Genomic DNA, 25257 nt, shown 5'->3' with positions numbered 1-25257 from the left:
AAGCCCAGTCGCTCCAATCTTTCAACATATGACAGTCCCACCATTCTGGGAATTAACCTTGTGAACCTACACTGCACTCCCTCAATAGCAAGAATGTCCTTCCTCAAATTCGGAGACCAAAACTGCACACAATACTCCAGGTGGGGTCTCACCAGGGCCCTGTACAACTGCAGAAGGACCTCTTTACTCCTATACTCAATTCCTCTTGTTATAAAAGCCAGCATGCCATTAGCTTTCTTCTGATGTACCTGCATGCTTGCTTTCATTGACTGATGTACAAGAACACCTAGATCTCATTGTACTTCCCCTTTTCCTAACTTGACTCCATTTAGATAGTAATCTGTCTTCCTATTCTTGCCACCAAAGTGGATAACCTCACATTTATCCACATTAAACTGCATCTGCCATACATTTGCCCACTCACCCAACCTGTCCAAGTCACCCTGCATTCTCATAACATACTCCTGACATTTCACACTGCCACCCAGCTTTGTGTCATCAGCGAATTTGCTAATGTTACTTTTAATCCTTCATCTAAATCATTAATGTATATTGTAAACAGCTGCAGTCCCAGCACCGAACCTTGCGGTACACCACTGGTCACAGCCTGCCATTTCGAAAGGGACCCATTAATCACTACTCTTTGTTTCCTGTCAGCCAGCCAATTTTCAATCCATGTCAGTACTCTGCCTCCAATACCATGTGCCCTAATTTTGCCCACTAATCTCCTATGTGGGATTTTATCAAAAGCTTTCTGGAAGTCCAGGTACACTACATCCACTGGCTCTCCCTTGTCCATTTTCATAGTTACATCCTCAAAAAACTCCAGAAGATTAGTCAAGCATGATTTTCCCTTCATAAATCTATGCTGACTTGGACTGATCCTTCTACTGCTATCCAAATGTGTCGTAATTTCCTCTTTTATAATTGACTCCAGCATCTTTCCCACCACTGAATCTTCAGAGATTGTCTGCCTGGCGTCAGTGGTCGCAGAACCAGGACTTGTGATGTATATAGCCTGCAGCTCATACGACCATCCACCACCTGCTCCCACAGCTTCATGTGACCCTGATTATCATCAGATGCTACACCTTGCCCAAGAGTGACCTGCAGGCTAACAGAGGAAAGGAGTGGCTTACTCCTCCTTTGGCATAAAGTAATATTACCTCAAATAAATGAACAAATAATAAAATATATTCCAGAAGATTGATATTTAGCATGAGGTGCATTTATGACAAAGTTAAAAAGTAAACAGTATAACACTACTGGCACTTCATTTGTGATGAGACATGGTTGGTGGCAGGAAGTTCAGTCATCTCACAGACAGGGGGAAGAAGCTGTTTCCCATCTGAACAGTCCTTTTCGTAGTGCTATGGTACTTCCTGCTTGATAGTAGGGGGTCAAAGAGATTGCAGGAAGGATCACTGACAATGTTAAGGGCCCCGCGTACGCAGCGCTCCCAATAAGTACCTAAGGTGGAAGAGAGAATCCCATGGTCCTCTCAGCAGTCCTTACGAGCCTTCGCAGGGTCTTGCAATTTCCGTACCAGACCACGATGCAGCTGCTCAGACCATTCTCGATGGTGCTCCTGTAAAAGCTGGGGACCACTTACTTGCCTCAGTCTCTTCAGGAAGTGGAGATGCTGCTGTGCTCTCTTTACCAAATAGTTGGTGTTGAGGGACCAGGTGAGATTGTCTGTAAAGTGCACTTTTTTAACTCCTAATTCTCCTCATGGAGGAGCCATTATGTGCAGTGAGGAGTGGCCTGCACCTTCTAAAGTCCACTTGCTTTCTGCCCATTGCGCCACTGGTGTTTAGGGCAGCAATGAAGGTCCTCAAAATCCATCTGTCCACTTGCAAACAGATGTAGGATTCTTCATTGCTGTCTCTGTAACACTTTTTATTTGACCAGTAACCGTTGTTAACCCTGTGGCGCTGGGGGGAGGGGAAGCGAGGTCTCCACTTCCTCTGACCAGCGATCACTGCCCCCCACCCGGCTGCCTGAGGATGAGGAGAACCTCCCACTCCAGAATGAGCCTACCAATCACTGCCATCAAATTAACACCCTCCCCCCGAACCTCTGACCCCCATCAACCCTCTGACCTCCCCAACCTCAGACTCTCACCCCCATCGACCCTTCCACCCCAAACTGAGCCTACCAATCACCGCCATCAAATTAACACCCCCCCGAACCTCTGACCCCCATCAACCCTCTGACCTCCCCAACCTCAGACACTCACCCCCATCGACCCTCCCACCCCAGTCTGAGCCTACCAATCGCTGCCGTCAAATCAACACCCTCCCCCCAAACCTCTGACCCCCCATCAACCCTCTGACCTCCCCAACCTCAGACTCTCACCCCCATCGACCCTCCCACCCGTCTGAGCCTACCAATCACCGCCATCAAATTAACACCCTCCCCCGAACCTCTGACCCCCATCAACCCTCTGACCTCCCCAACCTCAGACCCTCACCCCCATCGACCCTCCCACCCCAGACTGAGCCTACCAATCGCCGCCATCAAATCAACACCCTCCCCCACCTGCCCATTGACCATCCAACTCCCAGCAACAACACTGACACCCCGCCCAACATCACTAACCCTTCATTCAACTGACAACCCCAAATCTCAGACCCTCACACAAACCCTCCAAACTCCCCACAACACCAAACCCCCCCACAACCTCCGACTCTCACCCCTTTCAGCCCAACGACCCCCCCCACCACACCCACCCTCCTAACCTCAGACCCTCATCCTCATCAGCCCTCCGACCCTCCACACAAGTCCTAACCTAAGACCCCTACCCCACCAAACCCCCTAACCTCGGACTCTCATCCCTACTGACCCACAACACCAATCCTCCTAACCTCAGACCCTCACCCCATTGACCCTCCGGTCCCCCTGTCCTAACCTCAGACCCTCACCCTATCGACACTCCGATCCCCCTGTCCTAACCTCAGACCCTCACCCCATCGACCCACCACAACACCAACCCTCCTAACCTCAGACCCTCACCCCATTGACCCTCCGATCCCCCTGTCCTAACCTCAGAACCTCACCCCACTGACCCACCACAACACCAACCCTCCTAACCTCAGACCCTCACCCCATTGATCGTCCGATCCCCGTCATAACCTCAGAACCTCACCCCACTGACCCACCACAACATCAATCCTCCTAACCTCAGACCCTCACCCCAATGACTCTCCGATCCTCCTGTCCTAACCTCAGAGCCTCACCCCATTGACTCAACGATCCTCCTGTCCTAACCTCAGACCCTCACCCCATCGACCCACAACACCAATCCTCCTAACCTCAGACCCTCACCCCATCGACCCACAACACCAATCCTCCTAACCTCAGACCCTCACCCCATCGACCCACAACACCAATCCTCCTAACCTCAGACCCTCACCCCATCGACCCACAACACCAATCCTCCTAACCTCAGACCCTCACCCCAATGACTCTCCGATCCTCCTGTCCTAACCTCAGAGCCTCACCCCATTGACTCAACGATCCTCCTGTCCTAACCTCAGACCCTCACCCCATCGACCCACAACACCAATCCTCCTAACCTCAGACCCTCACCCCATCGACCCACAACACCAATCCTCCTAACCTCAGACCCTCCAACTGCCCCCTCCACACTGACCCCACTAACCTCCGACCTCCCCCGGCCCCGTCCCCGTCCCCAACACCACACCATACCGAGCCCTCTCACCCACACCCTCGGAGCGCAGCCGACCCGGCGCGACTGAGAGCCGAGTGGGCGGGGAAGTTCTGGTCACTTCCGCTTCCGGCGGGCGGGCGATGCTGGGCACGGGCGCGCAGGCCTCAGGCTTCCGGCGGCTCTGGAGTTTTGGCGCCGCTGCGGGCGACCGGGCCGGTATGGGCGAGTAGTGGCTGTGCTGGGTGAGTGAGTGCACTGGCTTTGGCGGCGATGGCGAGTACGGTGCGGGGTGGTTTGTGTGTGCAGGCCGGACCCCAGTCCCCAGCCCCGGGTGGGGTGTTACGCCTGATACCGAGACCCCCGGGCTCCATCTGCCCGCCTCACCTCGCACAAGAGCTCCGAGCGCTTCTCTGTGGTTTCCAGGTCTCCTTTTACCGAACTGAAGGCTGTCTATCTAGTGAAGTAGGGTGGCTTGTGGAAGGCAGGAGACCGTTCAGCCCGTTGAGCTCCTGCCTGCTCCTATCTTATCAGTCCGCCCCTCGTATCGTTTCTCAGCAATTTGAACTGTTGTTTCTTGGCGGCCCCAGTTGAACCTCCTTGAATTCCTCGTTACAGGTTTTTGGAGAGGGTGCAGAAGTTGTTCATCAGGATGCTGCCTGGATTAGACAGAGCTAGAAGCAGAGGTTGGGTTTTATCTGGACGGGTGGGAGGGTAAGAGGGTGACCTGGTTATAATATTAGATGGTATAGATGGTGTAGATAGCCGCTATCCTTTCCCCAGGGTGTAGAATTATCTATAATGCTAGAAAGCATGAATTTGAGATGGGGGGAGGAGTTCAAAGGTGATCTGTGGAACTAGTTTGTCTTTACAGATGTCGGTTTTTGAAGGCAGATATGTCAAATGAAGAGACTCATAAATATGCAGGGGAAGAGGGATATGGATCATTTAGAGGCAGCAGTGATTGGTAAACTTAAGCACAGTGAGCCAAACTGCCTGTTTCTGTGCTTTACGGTTTGGTGTTCCAATTGATTCTTATTTCTGTTCAAAATCAGAACTGCTCTGTGTTTTAAAAAAATGGTTTTCCTTATATTTCCCCAAAATATGATGGTAGCTATACCAACTTTGTCCATATTCTGTAACTGAGTGTTCAGAGAAAAAGTTTGCAGATATTAGAAATCTGAAGCAAAAGTTCAAAGTAACTTTATTACCGAAGTACATATATGTCACCATATGCAACCCTGAGATTCATTTTCTTGCGGGTGTACTCAGTAAACCCATAATAGAACAATGTCCTTTTAAGGATTTATTAAATATGTGTAAGTACCCAGAGCCCCAGTGAATGTCTGAACGGAAAAGACTATTAAACAGAGTAACATATACAAACTGCTAGCGGAACACAGCAGGTCTAGGCCTAAAATACTGACTCGTTTATTCCTCTTCACAGATACTGCCTGACCTGCTGAGTTCCTTCAGCATTTTGTGTGAGTTACACTGGATTTCCAGCATCTGCAGAATCTCATGTCAGTGTAGAGAATTTAACACTTCAGATGTGAATCCTTGACTATTATATTATGAACCCTAGATTTATTGTGATGTCCTTTGGATCTCATGATGAGCCATTGTTTTATTTATTGAGATAACAGCACAAAATAGACCCTTCCAGCCCTTTGAGCCATGCCGCCAGCAACCCCCAATTTAACCTTAGCATAATCACGGGACAATTTACAATGAGAAATTAACCTACCAACTGGTTTATCTTTGGACTGTGGAGTTTCCAGAGGAAACCCTCTACTCACTGGAATTCAGAAGAATGGGCGGGGGGGTGTGGATTTCATAGAAACCTATCGAATATTGATAGGCCTCGATAGAGTGGATGGGAGAGGATATTTCCTATTGTGGGAAAATCTAAGACCAGAGGACACAGCCTCAGAATAGAGGGGTGTTCTTTTAGACGGAGATGACGAGTAATTTCTTTAGGCAGAGAGTGGTGAATCTGTGGAATTGGTTGCCACAGACAGCTGTGGAGGCCAGGTCTTTACATTTAGAGGTTGATAGATCCTTGATTGGTCAGGGCATGAAGGGATATGGGGAGAAGGCAGGAAATTGCGGCTGAGAGGGAAAATTCATCGGCCCTGATGAAATGGCGGAGCAGACTAGATGGGCCAAATGGTCTAATTCTGCTCCTATATCTTATGGTCTTATGAAACCCACCCGGTGCCAGAGAGAACGTACAAACTCCTTATAGAGAGGCTCACCCACGCTGGAAACATCTTCCAATCAAATTTTTTATTTTTTCTTAGTAGTTCACCTCTTGGCCTTCTTTTCTGAAGAGCAGTGCTCCAGCCTGTTAACTCTTTCTTAAGGAAAAACTTCAATTCCAACATTGATAACAACATTATAAATTCTGCCCATTTTGCAATGTGTAAAGTGTAGAGAGCAGAACTGTGTAGAGCTACACGCACAATGCTAGAGGAACTCAGCAGATCTGGCAGCATCTATGGAAAAGAATAAATTGTTGACATTTCAGGCCAAGACCCTTCTTCAGGACTGAGAAGGAAGTGGGAAGATGCTGAAATAAAGGGGGGGGGGGGGGAAGAAGCTAGCTGTAAGGTGATTGGTGAAGCCAGGTGGGTGGGAAAGATCAGGGGCTGGAGAAAAAGGAGTCTGATAGGAGAGGACAGTGGACCATTGGAGAAAGGGAACTGCCTAGAGCAGTCAGGAACTTACTGGTGTTAGAGTTTGTGAAGCAGGTCCTTTTGCCCATTGTGTCTGCACTGATTATCAACCCTTCATTTATACTAATGTGCCATTTAATCCCCATTTTTATTTACTTCACATTCACAAGCCACTCACCTAGGAGCAATTTACAGTCACCAATTAATCTGCCAACCTGCACATCTTTGAATGTGGAAGGGACCTGGAGCCCCCAAGGAAAACTTGTACAGTTGTTGGGAAAGCAGTCTCCAGAAAGACAGCGACCCAGATGTCTGGCACTGTAAGGCGGCAGCTGCACAACTGTGCATGGCTCTGCATGCTGTGATTAGTTTGAAGATGTGTGAGATCTGAGACCAGAACCCAAGGTGGACAGCATTACAGGGTGCAGTGGGTAATCACTGACTGCCTGGTTTGTTTGAAATTCCTTCTGTCTAAATCCGGGGTTCCCAACCTTTTTTATGCCATGGACCAATACCATTAAGCAAGGGGTCTGCAGTCCCTGGATTGGAACCCCTGGTCAAGTCTGGGGGGAGTCTAGGAGCAGAGGGCACAGCCTCTGAATAGGATGCCCCTTTAGAACAGAGATGGAGGGAATTTCTTTAGCCTGAGGGTGGTGAATTTGTCGAATTCATTGCCACAGATGGTTGTGGAGGCCAAATTATTGGGTGTGCTTAAAGTGGGGGTTGATAAGTTCTTGATTAGTCAGGGTGTCAAATATTATGGGGGAGAAGGCAGGCGAATGGGGTTGAGAGGGAAAATAAATAGGATCACATGACATAGGAGCAGAATTACGCCATTCAGTCCATAATCAGCCAATACAGAATGGTGGAGCAGACCTGATGGGCCAAATGGCCTAATTCTGCTTATGGGCAGATACAAAGTTTCAAGATAGGCATTCCAAACTTTAGTGATTTGTCAGCTGTCAATGATGGAGAACTGGTAAATTTTATGGTGGGTCAAAGGCCTGGATTGGTGGACTGTAGATTTCTCAAAATATTGTTTGGCTGTGGAAGATATGATTACATTCAGTGAAATGCAATATTTTTTCTATGAACTTTAGTTTTTGCTTCTGTTGCTGCATCTGTTCTATATTAACCTTGCGTAATTTTTTAAAACATTCAGGAGGATTTGTGAATTGGAATAGTAATCCAAAAGTATGGACAATTGTTCTTTGGACGGGAATTTGAATCCCACAGCAACTAGTTAATTTAAATTCAGATAATTATGTAACTAGAATATAGTTGTGGTGACTTTGAAAACTTATGGATATTCATTTTCAAATCTCCGCTAATGAACTTTCAAGATGGAAAGACACCCTCTGCAGGTTTGGTCTTTATGTGACTTCAGATCCATAGCATTCTAATAATTCTAAACAATTTTCAGAAATAACCCACGTTCAATTATATAAATTAGGCACTAGCACACAGATTACAATGGTGCAAGAAAATGGCTCATTGGGCATAATAGTTTGACCATTAAATGATAATCTTCCCAACATTGTTCATATCCAGTAATTGAATGTTCAGTGAGAATGCTGCAGAGAGAAATCCAACACAAAAGCAGCACTCTGGCCTCTTACCGCTTCTCACCTCCCCTGGGTTTCCTCCTCCTTCCCTTTCTCTTATGGTCCACTCTCCTATCGGATTCCTTTTTCTCCAGCCTTTGACCTTTCCTACCAACCTGGCTTCACCCATCACCTTCCAGCTAGCCTCTTTCCCCTCCCCACACCTTTTATTCCTTGCATTTTTCCACTTCCTTCTCAGTCCCAAAGAAAGATCTCGGCCCAAAATGTCAATGCCCAAAAGCATTCATTTCCATAGATGCTCCCTGTCCTGCTGTGTTCCTCCAGCATTTTGAGTATTGCATTGAAGTCGAAATCCATCTCACTGAGTATGTCACTTGTAGATCCCTGTAGTTGCTGTCAGTAGTATCTCCAATACAAGCCAGCCTGTCTTCACCCTAACATATCCATGCTAATGTTTGATTCTCCTCCCCCTTCAACTGTATCTATGCTGATCTGCTCTGTAGCAGCCAATTCCAACCAAACCACATTGCCACCTCTGGCGACCCCCATGGATTTGTTACACTTGTATGATGTGCCCTCAACTCCGATAATGATTGTTCCGAAAGACAAAGATATGTATTCGATCCTTTATTAGCAATTAACAAACACGCAGTCTTGAAGCGATGAAACTTAAGTATATCCACATGTAAGTTAAGCATAATTGAGTGGCCAGCAAAAGATATGACATCCATCAGTCCCCAGCCCCAAACTGCCATGAACAAAGCACAAATTCATAACGAAATCCCTTTGCTTTTTCCACCCCACCACCCACATGACTAGTCACCATAACAAGCACACAACACAGAATACAAAGCAGGTAGAGAACAGATACGTGGCTGCTACAGGCTCGTAGTGTTGGTAACTTCCACATTCTCATTACTTTGGGTAAGAAGTTTCTCCTGAGCTTCTTATTGGATTACTGTTCGTGATGACCCTCATTATCATGAACCCTAGGTTTTTTTTAACTGCCCATTGCGCTGTTGGTGTTTAGAGCAGCAACGAAAGTCCTCCGTCTCTGGCTCGTGGCTTCCTTCATCGTGTCAGTAGCTTCCTCTCGGTTTTCACTACCGTCAGTCATGCAAGTGCCGGGTAGAGATTCGGGAATAGTATCGCACTCAGATGTAGGATTCTTCCTTGTTGTTTCCACGACTACTTTGTTTTACCAATCGTGTTTGTTAACCCTGAGCTGAACCCCTGAACCCAGAGGACCGGTGGGCCACTCTTCGTCTGGCCTGTTTGGCGTGGGTGACTCTACCATGAGCCCTGACTCCAGCCGACCTAGCTGTCTGGGTCACTGAGGCACACAAGCCTCCAAACCCTACAGGAAGGTTGTGGTCGTCACAGAGGAATCCTAGGTTATGCATCTGCAAAGCAAATAGCATTATGAAGGACCCCACGCACCCCTCATACAAACTCTTCTCCCTCCTGCCGTCGGGGAAAAGGCACCGAAGCATTCGGGCTCTCACTACCAGACTATGTAACAGTTTCTTCCCTCAAGCTATCAGACTCCTCAATACCCAGAGCCTGGACTGACACCTTTCTGCCCTATTGTCTTGTTTGTTATTTATTGTAATGCCTGCACTGTTTTGTGCACTTTATGCAGTCCTGGATAGGTCTGTAGTCTAGTGTAGTTTTTTTTCTGTGTTGTTTTTTACGTAGTTCAGTCTAGTTTTTTTGTACTGTGTCATGTAACACCATGGTCCTGAACAAACGTCTCATTTTTACTATGCACTGTACCAGCAGTTATGGTCGAAATGACAATAAAAGTGACTTGACTTGAAAATAAATTGGCCAAGATCAAATGGTGGAGCAGACTCAATTGGTCAAATGGCCTAATTCTGTTTTATGTTCTACCTCGTTATGATCTTGTACCTTATTGTCTCCCTGCACTGCATGTTCACAGTAGCTGTTACACTTTATTCTGCATTTTGTTATTGTTTTGCCCTGTACTGCCTCAGTGCACTCGAGCTACTGACACAATGAAGGAAGTCCTGTACACCACCAGAGACTGAGGACAGTGCCAGTGATGTTACAGGAACCAAGACCTCAATGCACAGTATAACAAGATGATCCGTATCAGTATGCAAGACAAGTTTTTCACCGTCCCTCAGTACATGTGGCAAAAATTTTGGGTGGCATGGTAACATAATGGTTAGCACAACTCTTTACAGTGAGGCCAAACCAGGTTCATTTCTTGCCACTGCCTGTGAGAAGGGCCGTGCTGCATCTGAATTTAAAAAAAATTAAAAATAAGCCCAAAAAAATCCTTTACCATCATAAAGTCATTGTAAATTAATCAACTGTATAAATCTAGGGGATGTGTCAAGTATAGTTGTCAATAAACTATTCTTGCATTATAATGTTAACCTGCAGCAATAAGTGTATGTAGACCTTTTTAAGTTTTCACATTGGAGAGGTTTATTTAATCGTACTGTGGCCTAATCCTTGCTGTTTGTTTCTAGGCAGCATGTCACAATGAACCCTTCATTAACCGGGCCTACAGCAGTAGCTGATGTGATTAAAGATCTAGACACCCAGATAGCAGTAAGTAGTGGTTGATACAGAATGTAGCATAAAGCTCGGACAGGTCTTTTGCTGCGAAACAGGGGTTCCCAACCTTTTTCTTTATGCCATGGACCAACACCACTAAGCAAGGGGTCCATGGACCCCAGGTTGGGAAGCCCTGCTTTAGAATTTGCTTTCTGGTTCAATAAGAATTGTGATTGCGTACAATGGCTTATGAGCCCAATGTGATATTTGTTTTGGGGGGGGTGGTTGTGGGCAGCAAGTGTTAAGGTTCTTATTAAATTGGTCATAAAATAATATTCCTATTTCTGCAGTTCCTTTTCTACCATCAAGTGGAACCAGTGGGGTCCACTGGTCATGTGTTGTTAGGAGGGTTAACGTGACCACAGAGGGTTACATACTCAAAACTGACCTGGTTCTTCTGAAATTCCTCCAATGTAGATCATCCTTAATGGGAACTGAAAAGATGACTAAATTCCTCTTGCTGGTACACCACTGGTATTCAGATTGAGTTTAAGAAATTCAGAGAGCCCTGAAGTCCAAAATTTGACTTTCTGGTCTACATTGTTCAGACACTTGCCGTGTTAAATAACTGACCTATTCCATAAGATATAGGAGCAGAATTTGGCTGTTTAGCCCATCAAGTCTGCTCAGCCATTTCATCATGACTGAACCATCTGAGCTCTCGGCCCCAGTCTCCTGCCTTCTCCCCATATCCTTTCATGTCCTGACTAATCAAGAATCTATCAACCTTTTTGCCTTAAATATACCGAGTGACTTGGCCTCCGCAGTTGCCTTGGCAACGAATTCCACACACTCACCGCTCTCTGGGTAAAGAAATTCCTCCTCATTGCCATTCTAAAAGGAGACCCCTCTATTCTGAGGCTGTGTCCCCTGGTCTTAGATTCCCCCACTATAGGAAACATCCTCTCCACATCCACTTTATCAAAGCCTTTTACCATTTGATACATTTCAATGAAGTCTCCACTCATTCTTCTGAATTCCAGTGAGTAGAGGCCCAGAGCCATCAAAGTCTTCTCATATGACAAGCCTTTCAATCCTGGAATAATTTTTGTGAACCCCCTTTGAACCCTCTCCAATATCAATACGTCCTTTCTTAGTTAAGGGGCCCAAAACTGCTCTCAATACTTCAGTTGTGGCCTTACCAGTGCTTTATAAAGCCTCAATATTACATCCTTCCTTTTATATTCTCATTCTCACATAAAGAATGCTAACATTGCATCTGCCTTCCTCACCACAGACTCAACCTTCAAATTATCCTTTAAGGAATCCTGCACGAGGAGTCCCAAGTCCCTTTGCAGCTCAGATTTTTGCATTCAGAATTTTGAATCAAACACTGAACAAGAGAAATGAGCATACTATGAGTTAATCATTAAAATAAAACATTGGGAAATGTAAAAATGATGTAAAGAGCCAGGAGAAGAGAGGAAGATCTTGTTGTTCCTTAAAAATAATGTTTCTATACTCTTAAAACTACTCTTCAGTACTGAGAATGAGTTGTGTTGTATTGAATTTCAGAGTAATAGTATTATTATTAAACTACTTTTACAGTGCAGCATTGTGCTATACAACATATATAAAATGTTCATGGACTGTTGAAAAATAAGCTAAGTTTCAATATATTGGCACAATAATGGGTGGCAAGGTGGAGATACATCTCTATCAAAGGAGGTGTAAAGTGCTCCTTTCCTCCAGTAGCCTGCAGGTTACCCTTGGGCAAGGTGTAACACCTGTTTAGCCCCCTAACCTGTCCCTCCCATTCAGTGTCACGTGAAGCCACTGGAGCAGGCCGTATGAACAGCCGGTGCACATCACAAGTCCTGGTTATGCGACCACCGACGCCAGGCGGACAATCTCTGAAGAGTATTGATAACAGCTGGGGGTCACCCGTCACTGCCCAGAAGAAGGCAATGGCAAGCCACTTCTATAGAAAAACTTGCCAAGAACAATTGTGGTCATAGAGAGACCATGATCGCCCAGATCATATGATGCAGCACATAATGGTGATGATGACAATTGTGTATTCATCTAGCATTTAGATTCAGCAAAGAAACTGACTCTAATGTCCAATTGCAAAAAAAAATTGTCCTATTAGTACAGTAAATGTTTTTCATTGCACCACAGAGAACTAAGTCCAACTGCAAATGATATTTTACTTGCTGTTAGTGATTAAAATTATTACCTGTAATAACATCCAAATTAAATAGTCAGTTTCAACATTGCAGAGTTAACAATCCGTACCTAATTGTTCAATTGGTTGCCCTCTAAGCTGTGCATTCATGCAGTAACATTGCACTCTTGCTTATCAAGTCTCATCTACCTCTGTGTTAAAATTATTCAAAAATTCTATTTCCACTGCCTTTTGAGAAAATGAGTTCCAAAGACACCCAACCCATGATTGTTGAAATTACACCTCATCTCTCTATTAAATGGATAATGCCTTATTTTTTTAAACTGTTACCTTCAGATTCTTCCACAAGAAGTTAAAGAGCAGGAGTAAGATATTCAACTCTGAGCTTGTTGCTGCCAGTCAGTAAAATTGTAACATCATCCTAATTCAGTATCAGACTACATCCACACTACGCCGGACAAATCTGTAACCAAAGCTTTTTCTCTTCGTTTTTACCCTCTGTCCACACTAAAACGGCGTTTTCATCCCCCGAAACCGGAGCTTTGAAAATGCTGCTCAGGCAGATCAGTGTGGACGGGGAAACCGGAGACTTCTGAAAACGCTATCAGACGGCAGCGCGCTACTTCATTGTTTTCTTGAATGCAACCTAACAATTTCAGAATAGACGGCAACGAGACTGAAGCCAGAAGAGTTAGAAACGTACTCACCAAATACTTTGACCCATAACTTACTGAATAAGTAAATATACTCACTTTGCCGTTTTCTGTCCTTGCTCGTATGAAGGTGGTTTACCTATTTATGCAAGTACTTCTCTGACAATAGATGTGTAACAGCCTAATGTAATGTTGTATGGAAATGCAAGATAATACTGATGCAGACATGCTTTATACATTTAACAAGGTGCTTTATTAATGCAACAGAGTTAGTCAGTTTTTCAATGTTCGTTGTCGTCCAGGTCATTCTGTCCGTGAACTCCCTGTCAGTTGCCTCCGTACACGTCAGTATTTGTTTCTTTTACTTTTAAATTCTCCTGCGCAAGAGCCAACAGTTCTCTGTCGTTTTAAGTTTTCTAGTCTGTAACTGGACAAACGTGCACTTTTACGGCGAGATTCGACACCAAACGTGTCGCTTGTTTTCGGTAAATGTGTCCTGCGCATGCCCAGTAGGAGGAGATTCGTCGAAATCTCCATTTCAATGTGGATAAAGATATTTTCAAAAACGCATAGTGTGGATGCCTATCGTTTTTACGCGAAACCGGCGTTTTCAAATTTATCCGGTCTAGTGTGGATGTGGCCTCAGTTTCCTGCTGCTTTCCCCCACTTTGCCTTCTTTGATTAATGATTCCAGGATTGAACAGCTTGTCATATGAAGAGCATTTGAGGGCTTCTAGTCACTAGAATTCAGAAGAATGTGAGGTGACCTCATTGAAACCTATCAAATGGTGAAAGACCTTGATACAATGGATGTGCAGAGGATGTTTCCTGTGGTGGCAGAATCTAGGACCTGAGGATACAGCTTCAAAACTGAGGGGCATCCTTTTAGAACGGAGATGAAGATTTTTTTTTTAGCTAGAGTGATGAGTCAGTGGAATTCATTGCCACAGGCAGCTGTGGAGGCCAAGTCATTGGGTATATTTAAGGCAGAGGTTGATAGATTCTTGATTGGTCATGGCATGCAGTGATACGGGGAGAAGGCAGGAGATTGGGGCTGAGAGGAAAACTGGAGGATCAGCCACAGTGAAATGGCGGAGCAGACCCAGTGGGCCAAATAGCTTAATTCTGCTCCTATATCTTATGGTTCTGTGGTAGAGAATTATACAAGTTCACTACTTAAGTGAAGAGATTTCTCTATCTCAAAGATTCAAATTACATTTATTATCAAAGTATGTTTGCAGTGTACAACCCTGAGAGTCGACTTCCCCACCGACAGCCATGAAACAAAGAAAATCATGGACCCCGATCAAAGAAAAATAATCAACAGCCCCCCCGCCCCCATGCAGAAAAAAACAAATCAAGCAAATGGCAGCAAAAAAAAAGTGAGAAACACAGAATATAAAGCACGGAATCAAGAGAGTCCAGGCAAATTCAGTTCAACTCAGTGTTCATTATTTACAAGCTGCCCCGATTCAAAATCACCCAAACTAGCAACAAAAATAGGAGCGACCGGAACCCAAAAAAAGATCATAACGTGAACTACAGAATCCATTCCACAAAATGTGTTGATTAAACCTTGGCCAAGACACATTTCTACAGCACCGTCTATCCTCAGACAGCATCGAGGGAGAGAGAGACCATCCGAATGCAGGAACCTTCCTCCGGGAGCAGAGAGAGAGAAACAGTCACATGCTGACACCTTCCTCTGGGAGCAGCAAACGAGAGGCTCATAGATGCTGCTGAACACCCCCTTGCCTTCTGCACACGCCTCAGTGATTTCAGTCTTGCTCGACTCTTTAATCGGCGAGATCGGCTCACACCCCATCTCCCAGCCTCTTGGCCTCGAGGTCGCATCTCGAACTCGGTCCTAAACAGCCTACCCTGTCCTTAGATTGTGATCCCTGCTTCTGAAATTCCCATCTTTGTGAATAAACATTTTTCTATAGTTTGTCGGGTCTCATTGTGATCTTATAAAGTTCAACAAAGTTCCTTGTCGGTCTACTAAACTCTAGTGAATATAACATCACAGCACAATATAGGCCCGTCAGGCCTCAATGTTATGCCAACCTTTTAACCTGCTCTAAGATCAATCTCATCCTTCCCTCACATATAGTCCTCAATTTTTCTTTCATCCATGTGCCTGTCTTTAAATGTCCCTAATGTATCAGGCTCTATCACCTCTGGATCAATGTGCACAACACACTACATATAACTTACACGTATAACAATTAGTAATATTACCGCAATAAATCAACCAATAAAAAGGTGCATATACGATACAAATTAAACAGTATAACCGCTATTGGTGCTTCGTATGTGGTGAGACAGGTGTTCAGTAGTGTTATGGCCTGGGGGAAGATGTTTCCTGTTCTAATTATTCTTCTGGAAAGATGATGACACGTGCAAACGTAGTGCCTGTTTGGGGGCCAACCAAAGGTGCTGTTTTCTTTGTAAAATTTGTTTTGTACAATCCAAAGACAATTCTTCTCACAGACCATCAGGTACTGCTCGCTGATCGGAGTAGCTGGACTAGTGTTGGCAGCGGGGTCGGCCAAGGTGTCGGGGGAGCCGGTTTGGGTTCAGAGTTGACCTGAGCTGCAGACTGTGTTGCTGCCCGCTACCCGGAAGCATCGGAGTTGGTGCAGTGTAACTGTGGAAGATTGTCTCGGACATTTCACTTTCAATCACAAGATTCTGTTGGGCAGTTGCCTCAGGCCTGTTACCTTTGTCTGGTGGAGTGACAGTCAAGGTGGCACCTGTGTAGCCTCAGTTATAGCGAGAACTAGGCCTCAAGCCTCAGGTTTGCCTGCTGCTGCAAACCAGGTGAGAGACTTGGAAGCGCTACAGCGTGGTTGAGCTCAGCTGGGGCCTGCCTGTCAGTGCAGCCCTTCCATGTTTGAGATGACAGGCTGGATTGCGTGCGTCTGTACACTGCCAGGAGACTGTACTATCAATTGCTGGACGTTGTCGCTCAGGATCTTGGACTATATATGCTTATTTTTTGAATGAATATGCTTCTTTACTTGAAATTTTGAATTATGTTACTCACTGTTTTTGAACGTTTGCTTGTTATTTTGAATGTTTTGCACCTTGGTCCCAGAGGAACACTGTCTTGTTCAGCTGTGTCTATGTAAGGCCTGAATGACAATTAATCTTGATTTAATTTGATTTTGATTCGTCTCTAATACTACGGTACCTCCTGTTGGATGGTGGGAAGGATCATTGACAATGCTAAGAGCTCTGCCTGTGCTGCGCTCCTGATAAATATCTCTAATGAGTGGAAGAGAAACCCTGAAATTCTGCCAAAAATAGTTGTGTCATCTGAAAATGTATGGATGGCATTTGAGTTGTGCTGAGTCACACATTCGTGGTTGTAGAGAGAGTAGAGCAGTAGGCTGAGCACGTTTCCTTGAGGTGCACGAGTGTTGATTGTTGGCGAGGAGGAGATGTTATATCCGATCTGCAACTACTCTGGTCTCCCATTGAGGAAGTCAAGGATCCAGTTGCAAGGGGAGGTACAGAGGCCTAGGTTTTGGACCTTGTTTGGAACTGAGGGTATGATTGTGCTGAATGCTGAGCTGAAATCAATAAATGGCAGCCTGAGGTAGGGATTGCTGTTGTCCAGGTGATCCAAAGCTGAGTGGAAAGCCAGTGAGATTGCATCTGCTGTAGACCTATTGTGGCAATGCACAAATTGCGGCAGGTCCAAGTCCTTGCTTAGGCAGTAGCTGATGACCAACCTCTCGAAGCCCTTCATCACAATAGATGTGAGTGTTCACCGAGTCAAAGCAGTCCTGTAAGCACTTCTTGACTACACATTGTTGGTCCTCAGCAGTGGTGTTGTGGTCTTTAGTCTCTGCCTGACTTCCCCAGTTGAGGGATGGCATGTTAAAGTGTTCTTGATGGTGATATAACAGTGATCAGGTGTGTTGGCTCCTCTGGTGCCTAATGTGATATGTAATGGTACTTGTTCAGAGACCTCTTCAAGCTGGCCTTGTTGAAATGTCCCCAACAATGATAGGAAGGCATCAGGAAGTGCTGTTTCATGCCTTCTGATTGTGTTCCTCAGCACTGAGCCGGTCTAATGTTGGCCTGAGGTAGAACGTACACTACTACCGGGATGATGGCAAGAAGTCCCTCTTTTGGAAGAGGACAGCGAGGCTTTGAGAAGAAGTGCGGCGGCGGCCATTTTCAAATTGCTTCTCAGATCAGAGTTCTGAGAGGCGGGACTGCGCAGGCGCGTGAAGGAGGCCTGGGAAGGAGGGAAGATATAAAAAGAACGCAGCCTTAAGCAGCGGGCAGCTTCGTTTGCGGGCAGCGGAGTGAGCCGGGAGCAGAGTGTAGGGCTTGGGCTCAGAGGGCTTAGGCGGAAGAGGGCACAGTAGGCTTATCTTTTAGTTCTTGTTATTTTCAGTTATTCGGGAAGTATGAGTGTGAGGGCAGCTTGGTGTTCTCGGTGTCGGATGTGGGAGATCCTGGAGTCTCCGAGCCTCCCGGACGTCCACATCTGCGCCAGGTGTGTCGAACTGCAGCTCCTGAGGGACCGAGTTAGGGAACTGGAGCTGCAGCTCGATGACCTTCGCCTGGTCAGGGAGAGTGAGGAGGTGATAGAGAGGAGTTACAGGCAGGTGGTCACTCCGGGGCCACGGGAGGCAGATAGGTGGGTCACGGTCAGGAAGGGGAAGGGGCAGGTACTAGAGAGTACCCCAGTGGCTGTACCCCTTGACAATAAGTACTCATGTTTGAGTACTGTTGGGGGGGACAGCCTACCTGGAGGAAGTGACAGTGGCCGGGCCTCCGGCACAGAGGACGGCCCTGTAGCTCAGAAGGGTAGGGATAGAAGAAAGAGGACCATAGTAATAGGGGACTCGATAGTCAGGGGTTCAGACAGGCGGTTCTGTGGAGGTGATCGGGAGTCCCGGATGGTAGTTTGCCTCCCTGGTGCCAGGGTCCGGGACTTTTCTGATCGCGTCCAAGATATCCTGAAGTGGGAGGGTGAGGAGCCAGAGGTCGTGGTACATGTAGGTACCAATGACATAGGTAGGAAAGGGGAAGAGGTCCTGAAACGAGAGTATAGGGAGTTAGGAAGGCAGTTAAGAAGAAGGACCGCAAAGGTAGTAATCTCGGGATTACTGCCTGTGCCACGCGACAGTGAGAGTAGGAATGGAATTAGGTGGAGGATGAATGCGTGGCTGAGGGATTGGAGCAGGGGGCAGGGATTCAAGTTTCTGGATCATTGGGACCTCTTCTGGGGCAGGCGTGACCTGTTCAAGAAGGACGGGTTACACTTGAATCCTGGGGGGACCAATATCCTAGCGGGGAGATTTGCTAGGGCTACGGGGCAGACTTTAAACTAGTAAGATGGGGGGGGCGGAAATCAATTTGAGGAAACTATGGGAGAGGAGGTTAGTTCACCAGTAGAGCAAGTAAGTAGACAGTGTGTGAGGGAGGACAGGCAGGTGATGGAGGAGGGATGCGCTCAGTCCGAAGTTGTAGGGGAGAAGAAAGAAAAGGATAATAAATTTGAATGCATTGCTAGGGATGAAAAGAGAGGAGGAGGTGGAGAGTATCTTAAATGTATCTATTTTAATGCTAGGAGCATTGTAAGAAAGGTGGATGAGCTTAAAGTGTGGATTGATACCTGGAATTATGATGTTGTAGCTATTAGTGAAACATGGTTGCAGGAAGGGTGTGATTGACAACTACCGTAGATTCCGGACTACAGAGCGCCGCTGGCTCTAATTTTAGAAAGAAAATCAATTTTGTACTTGTACAGGCCGCACCGGATTTTTGGCCGCAGGTGTCCCACGTTGTAATATGAGATATTTACACAGAAAGATATTACACGTGAGGATTTTTTAACTTTTAATTAAATCCATATGGTAACATAAACAAATACATATTGCAAATGCTTTTTTTCGAACCGTGCCTGTAATGCGGCTACTTTTAAATATACGTTGCGTATACTTTTTTACTGAACAACATTCCAATATCTCCTAACGACTGGTAAAAAATATATATACTGCAGCCTACCAGGAAAAGTTATTGATCGCCTTTAACTTAAAAGCAGCGTTCGCTCAGATCCAATGCCGCTCGCCCCCACCTTCCCGTTTATCGCAAACCGGTATCCCACAAGACGCGGCGAAACCGGGTGTGACGTCATAGCATCCCGCGATGTAGTACAGAAAACAAATATAGTTAAAACACTTCTAACTTTAACTAGAAAATGAATTACTAAGCGAAAATATTATAAACTAAATAACTGCCATAAAGGCAGCACAATGCTTTTCTTCGAGTGTTTTCCATGTTGATGAGAGTGAGTACAAATGACTGATTTACAATAATTTAATTGTGAAAGTGCGCTTGATTTATCGTACAATTTCATTGGACCTCTGTGAACTACTCATCAATTTTATTGGTCTACTGTTACGAGGCAAAATGTTTTTGGCGGCATGAAAAAAAATCATGCATTAGCCGCACCGTAGTAAAGGCCGCAGTGTTCAAAGCTGTTCAAAATGTGGGGAAAAAGTAGCGGCTTATAATCCGACATCTACGGTAAATATTCCTGGATTTAGTTGCTTCAGGTGTGATAGAGTAGGAGGGGCCAGAGGAGGAGGTGTTGCATTGCTTGTCCGAGAAAATCTTATGGCGGTGCTTTGGAAGGATAGATTACAGAGCTCCTCTAGGGAGGCTATTTGGGTGGAATTGAGGAATGGGAAAGGTGTAGTAACACTGATAGGAGTGTATTATAGGCCACCTAATGGGGAGCGTGAGTTGGAAGAGCAAATGTGTAAGGAGATAGCAGATATTTGTAGTAAACACAAGGTGGTGATTGTGGGAGATTTTAATTTTCCACACATAGATTGGGAAGCTCATTCTGTAAAAGGGCTGGATGGTTTAGAGTTTGTGAAATGTGTGCAGGATAGCTTTTTGCAACAATACATAGAAGTACCAACTAGAGATGGGGCAGTGTTGGATCTCCTGTTAGGGAATGCGATAGGTCAGCTGACAGATGTATGTGTTGGGGAGCACTTCGGGTCCAGTGATCACAATAGTATTAGCTTCAATATAATTATGGAGAAGGACAGGACTGGACCTAGAGTTGAGATTTTTGATTGGAGAAAGGCTAACTTTGAGGAGATGCGCAGGGATTTAGAGAGAGTGGATTGGGTCAAGTTGTTTTATGGGAAGGATGTAATAGAGAAATGGAGGTCATTTAAGGGTGAAATTATGAGGGTACAGAATCTTTATGTTCCTGTTCGGTTGAAAGGAAAGGTTAAAGGTTTGAAAGCGCCATGGTTTTCAAGGGATATTAGAAACTTGGTTCAAAAAAAGAGGGATGTCTACAATAGATATAGGCAGCATGGAGTAAAGGAATTGCTCGAGGAATATAAAGAATGTAAAAGGAAACTTAAGAAAGAGATTAGAAAAGCTAAAAGAAGTTACGAGTTTGGTTTGGCAAATAAGGTGGAAGTAAATCCGAAAGGCTTCTACAGTTATATTAAAAGCAAGAGGATAGTGAGGGATAAAATTGGTCCCTTAGAGAATCAGGGTGGTCAGCTATGTGTGGAGCCGAGGGAGATGGGAGAGATTTTGAACGATTTCTTCTCTTCGGTATTCACTAAGGAGAAGGATATTGAATGGTGTAAGGTGTGGGAAACAAGTAAGGAAGTTATGGAACCTATGACAATTAAAGAGGTGGAAGTACTGGCGCTTTTAAGAAATTTAAAAGTGGATAAATCTCCGGGTCCTGACCGGATATTCCCCAGGACCTTGAGGGAAGTTTGTGTAGAGATAGCAGGAGCTCTGACGGAGATCTTTCAGATGTCATTAGAAACAGGGATTGTGCCGGAGGATTGGCGTATTGCTCATGTGGTTCCATTGTTTAAAAAGGGTTCTAGAAGTAAGCCTGGCAATTATAGACCTGTCAGTTTGACATCAGTGGTGGGTAAATTAATGGAAAGTATTCTTAGAGATAGTATTTATAATTATCTGGATAGACAGGATCTGATTAGGAGTAGCCAGCATGGATTTGTGCATGGAAGGTCATGTTTGACAAACCTTATTGAATTTTTTGAAGTAGTTACGAGGAATGTTGACGAGGGTAAGGCAGTGGATGTAGTCTATATGGACTTCAGCAAGGCCTTTGACAAAGTTCCACATGGAAGGTTAGTTAAGAAGGTTCAGTCGTTAGGTATTAATGCTGGAGTAATAAAATGGATTCAACAGTGGCTAGATGGGAGATGCCAGAGAGTAGTGGTGGATAATTGTTTATCGGGATGGAGGCCGGTGACTAGCGGGGTGCCTCAGGGATCTGTTTTGGGCCCAATGTTGTTTGTAATATACATAAATGATCTGGATGATGGGGTGGTAAATTGGATTAGTAAGTATGCTGATGATACTAAGGTAGGAGGTGTTGTGGATAATGAGGTGGGTTTTCAAAGCTTGCAGGGAGATTTATGCCGGTTAAAAGAATGGGCTGAACGTTGGCAGATGGAGTTTAATGCTGAGAAGTGTGAGGTTCTACATTTTGGCAGGAATAATCCAAATAGAACATACAGGGTAAATGGTAGGGCATTGAGGAATGCAGTGGAACAGAGAGATCTAGGAATAACAGTGCATAGTTCCCTGAAGGTGGAGTCTCATGTAGATAGGGTGGTGAAGAAGGCTTTTGGAACGCTGGCCTTTATAAATCAGAGCATTGAGTACAGAAGTTGGGATGTAATGTTAAAATTGTACAAGGCATTGGTAAGGCCAAATTTGGAATATTGTGTACAGTTCTGGTCACCGAATTATAGGAAAGATATCAATAAATTAGAGAGAGTGCAGAGACGATTTACTAGGATGTTACCTGGGTTTCAGCACTTAAGTTACAGAGAAAGGTTGAACAAGTTAGGTCTCTATTCATTGGAGCGTAGAAGGTTGAGGGGGGATTTGATCGAGGTATTTAAAATGTTGAGAGGGATAGATAGAGTTGACGTGAATAGGCTGTTTCCATTGAGAGTAGGGGAGATTCAAACGAGAGGACATGATTTGAGAGTTAGGGGGCAAAAGTTTAAGGGAAACACGAGGGGGTATTTCTTTACTCAGAGAGTGATAGCTGTGTGGAATGAGCTTCCTGTAGAAGTAGTAGAGGCCAGTTCAGTTGTGTCATTTAAGGTAAAATTGGATAGGTATATGGACAGGAAAGGAGTGGAGGGTTATGGGCTGAGTGCGGGTAGGTGGGACTAGGTGAGATTAAGAGTTCGGCACGGACTAGGAGGGCCGGAATGGCCTGTTTCCGTGCTGTGATTGTTATATGGTTATAACAGATAAAGCAGATTTGCATTTGACCATTAGATGCTGAAGGTCGGATGAGCAGGACTGAGACAGAATTGCCGCGTCTGTGCACCACTATGAATTAATCATAAACCACCTCTTCTACCGTGAACAGACTGAGCTATCCTGGAATAATGAAACCAAATGACCGGGGTGGGTTGGCGTTGGCGTTAGCCATGTTTCAGTGAAGCAAAGTACATAGCAGTTCCTGATGTCCCTCTGGTAGTTTAATCTTGCTATGAGATCTTCCGTTTTATTTTCCAGAGTCTGTACATTTGCCAGCACAGTAGTTGCGAGTGAGGGTCTAAAGCCTCTGTGTTTCAATCATACATGCAGACTGGCTCACCTTCCACACTTCTGTATTCTTAAAGGAGAACTGCACTCACAACCTGAGTCTACCATCCAGGGTCTTCTGATATCACTAGATTTGAGTATCGATAGATTCTTTAAATGTCTTAAAAGGATGATGCTTATTGATGTGCATGTGGCTGTATTTGTGGATTTCAGTCCTAACTGGGAATATTTGATGGTTCCCATCGGAGCTGCATTTGAAGAGTCACCACTTATCGGCGCCATCTTGAGAAAAGCCTTCAATCACATTAAGATTACGCCCACTCGATTTGGCCATTTCCACCCTCGGAAAAAGCCTCCGACAGTTCTCTTACATTTGTACATTTCTACCACATCAGGTCTCACCCTCCTCTCCAAAGAGAAAAGCCCTGCCTTTCTAAACCTATCTTCATAAGACATGCTCTCTAATCCATATTGACCCAATTTTTAAAAATATTGTCAAGGACCGAGTGAACTTTTACTATTTACTTTGCAACGCACCCATCCATTTTATAGTAAAGTAAATATTATTTGTCATATAAAGTCTTATAAACTTGTGCAATTGTTATATGCCCACATAGGTCAGCACAATTTGAAGATCTTTCACTAATCATCACATCTGAACTTGCAGTCTAAACTAATCTGTATTTAGTATAAAAGACTTCACTCTAGAATTTTAAAAGAAATGTCAGATGAGACAGATAGCTGGTATTATTTCTATTTTCCAAAAGGTTCTATTACTTTGGAAACTAGCAATTTATTCAAAGTAGGTTGAACACTGGCCAGTAGTTTCAGCTTTCTGTTTTGAATTATTGACAGTCTCCAGTCTTTTTTTGTGCAAATTCAAGATAATTTCAGTCACAGCAGGTTTAATTGTGCTGGTTAGCGAAAGCTCTTCAAATTCTGCTGATGTACTTAGTCACGTAGCCACAATAGTAAGTATTCAAAGTCCCTTTCAGTGGTTGTTAAATCTGGCCACTTACAAGTGGGTGTCTGAAGACTCCAAATGCTTATTTTTTCAAAAGCCAATAACTTTTAAATAGAGAGTCTGATCTGTTTTTGTACGCTGCCTGATTGAGCAAGTTCATAAACTGATAATTCCATTTTTGATTATGGAAAATTTAAGTGGAAAATCTGAATTGCAACCAAACCAGTCCATGTTTATGTGCATTTCATGCCCAGTTTCCCAATTACACACAAAATAAAAACTATACTGCAGTTTTTACGATCAGTTGCAGATGCAGTTTCCTCATTGTGGTGGAATCTGTCTGAAGTGCTGCCAAACCGCGTATATTTGCCCAGTTTCCCAATTACATTCAAAATGAAAGCTGTACCATAATGGAATTTGCCTGAAGTGTCAGCACTTGTAATAGTCATGAGCTGTCAGGTACCCTTTCACAACGTCTTATAACAAGTAACAGTTAACTCAGAGTTGATCAATCATAAGAGCATTTATTTCTCTTGCAGCAAGGGCAAACTAGCACCACACAAGAGCTGATGATGATAGATTCAAAAAAAAAGAAGACAGCATAGTCACATCTTTATACATGAGTGTTAGCTACCCGCATCAGCTCAACAACAGGGTGTGTTCTGTTAGTCTGTTTAATTAGTGTACTTCGCATTCTTCCAGTAACTGAATCAGCTTTTCTTTCTGCACTTTATCATACTCAAGGTTCATCAGTATAATGTTGCACAAACATTATTAGCAAAGCACTGTGGTACAATACAGGTTCCATTTTGTTACAGACAATATTACCAATTTTGTTAATACAAGTACATTTCCACAGAGCTATACCGAAGAACTATATTGGAACACAAAACAATACAGCACAGAAAAAGCCCCTTTGGCCTACAATGTTGTGTCAAACATTATGCCTAATTACACTCACCCCTGTGCCTACACATGATCCACATCCCTCCATATTTACAAGAACCTCTATAAACATTCGATATGTTGCTGATCTCGGTACTTGAATACCGAGAAGAACACCACTTGAATTGGGACACCAAGGAGGTTCTGGCGCAGATACCAGAATTTTTAGAAGCATGGTTCTCTTCTGATAACTCCGTAAACAAACATATCGAAATAGACACCATAGACCAGAGTAGAATTGGGAATTTTAAATTTTTTTTTAGTGAAAGTGCTGTGACCAAGAGAAATGGAAGTGATTGGGTAATTCCCCTGGTTGAAGTTATGCACATGATTTATATGTAATTATCCTCCATTCTCCTTGTTTTTCTGGACAAATTATTCTGCTTTTATTAGAAGCAGTATCTGCTTCCTCTGACTTGTTAAGTATACTCAGTATTCTGAGAATGTTAACTT

The 25257-nt window shown here is 44.6% G+C and overlaps 1 protein-coding gene across 3 annotated transcripts in view; it reads left to right on the top strand.

Annotated features, from left to right (window-relative positions):
• The first annotated feature begins 3790 nt into the window (after window positions 1–3790).
• taf12 (TAF12 RNA polymerase II, TATA box binding protein (TBP)-associated factor) overlaps window positions 3791–25257 on the top strand; it is a 46973-nt gene continuing 25506 nt past the window's right edge. Inside the window, exons 1-2 of one of the 3 annotated variants that reach the window (XM_073028358.1) lie at window positions 3791–3915; window positions 10415–10496. In XM_073028358.1, coding sequence (XP_072884459.1) covers window positions 10428–10496 — 69 coding nt within the window. In that variant the 5' untranslated portion in view covers window positions 3791–3915; window positions 10415–10427. The remainder of the gene's footprint in view (window positions 3916–10414; window positions 10497–25257) is intronic. The other 2 variants (XM_073028359.1, XM_073028360.1) reach the window with 2 other exon arrangements.

The sequence above is a fragment of the Hemitrygon akajei genome, chromosome 24 (genome assembly GCF_048418815.1).
Source record: "Hemitrygon akajei chromosome 24, sHemAka1.3, whole genome shotgun sequence".
Lineage (NCBI taxonomy): Eukaryota > Metazoa > Chordata > Chondrichthyes > Myliobatiformes > Dasyatidae > Hemitrygon > Hemitrygon akajei.
Note: the sequence above shows the minus strand (reverse complement) of the source record. Positions and strands in the feature narration are given on the sequence as shown.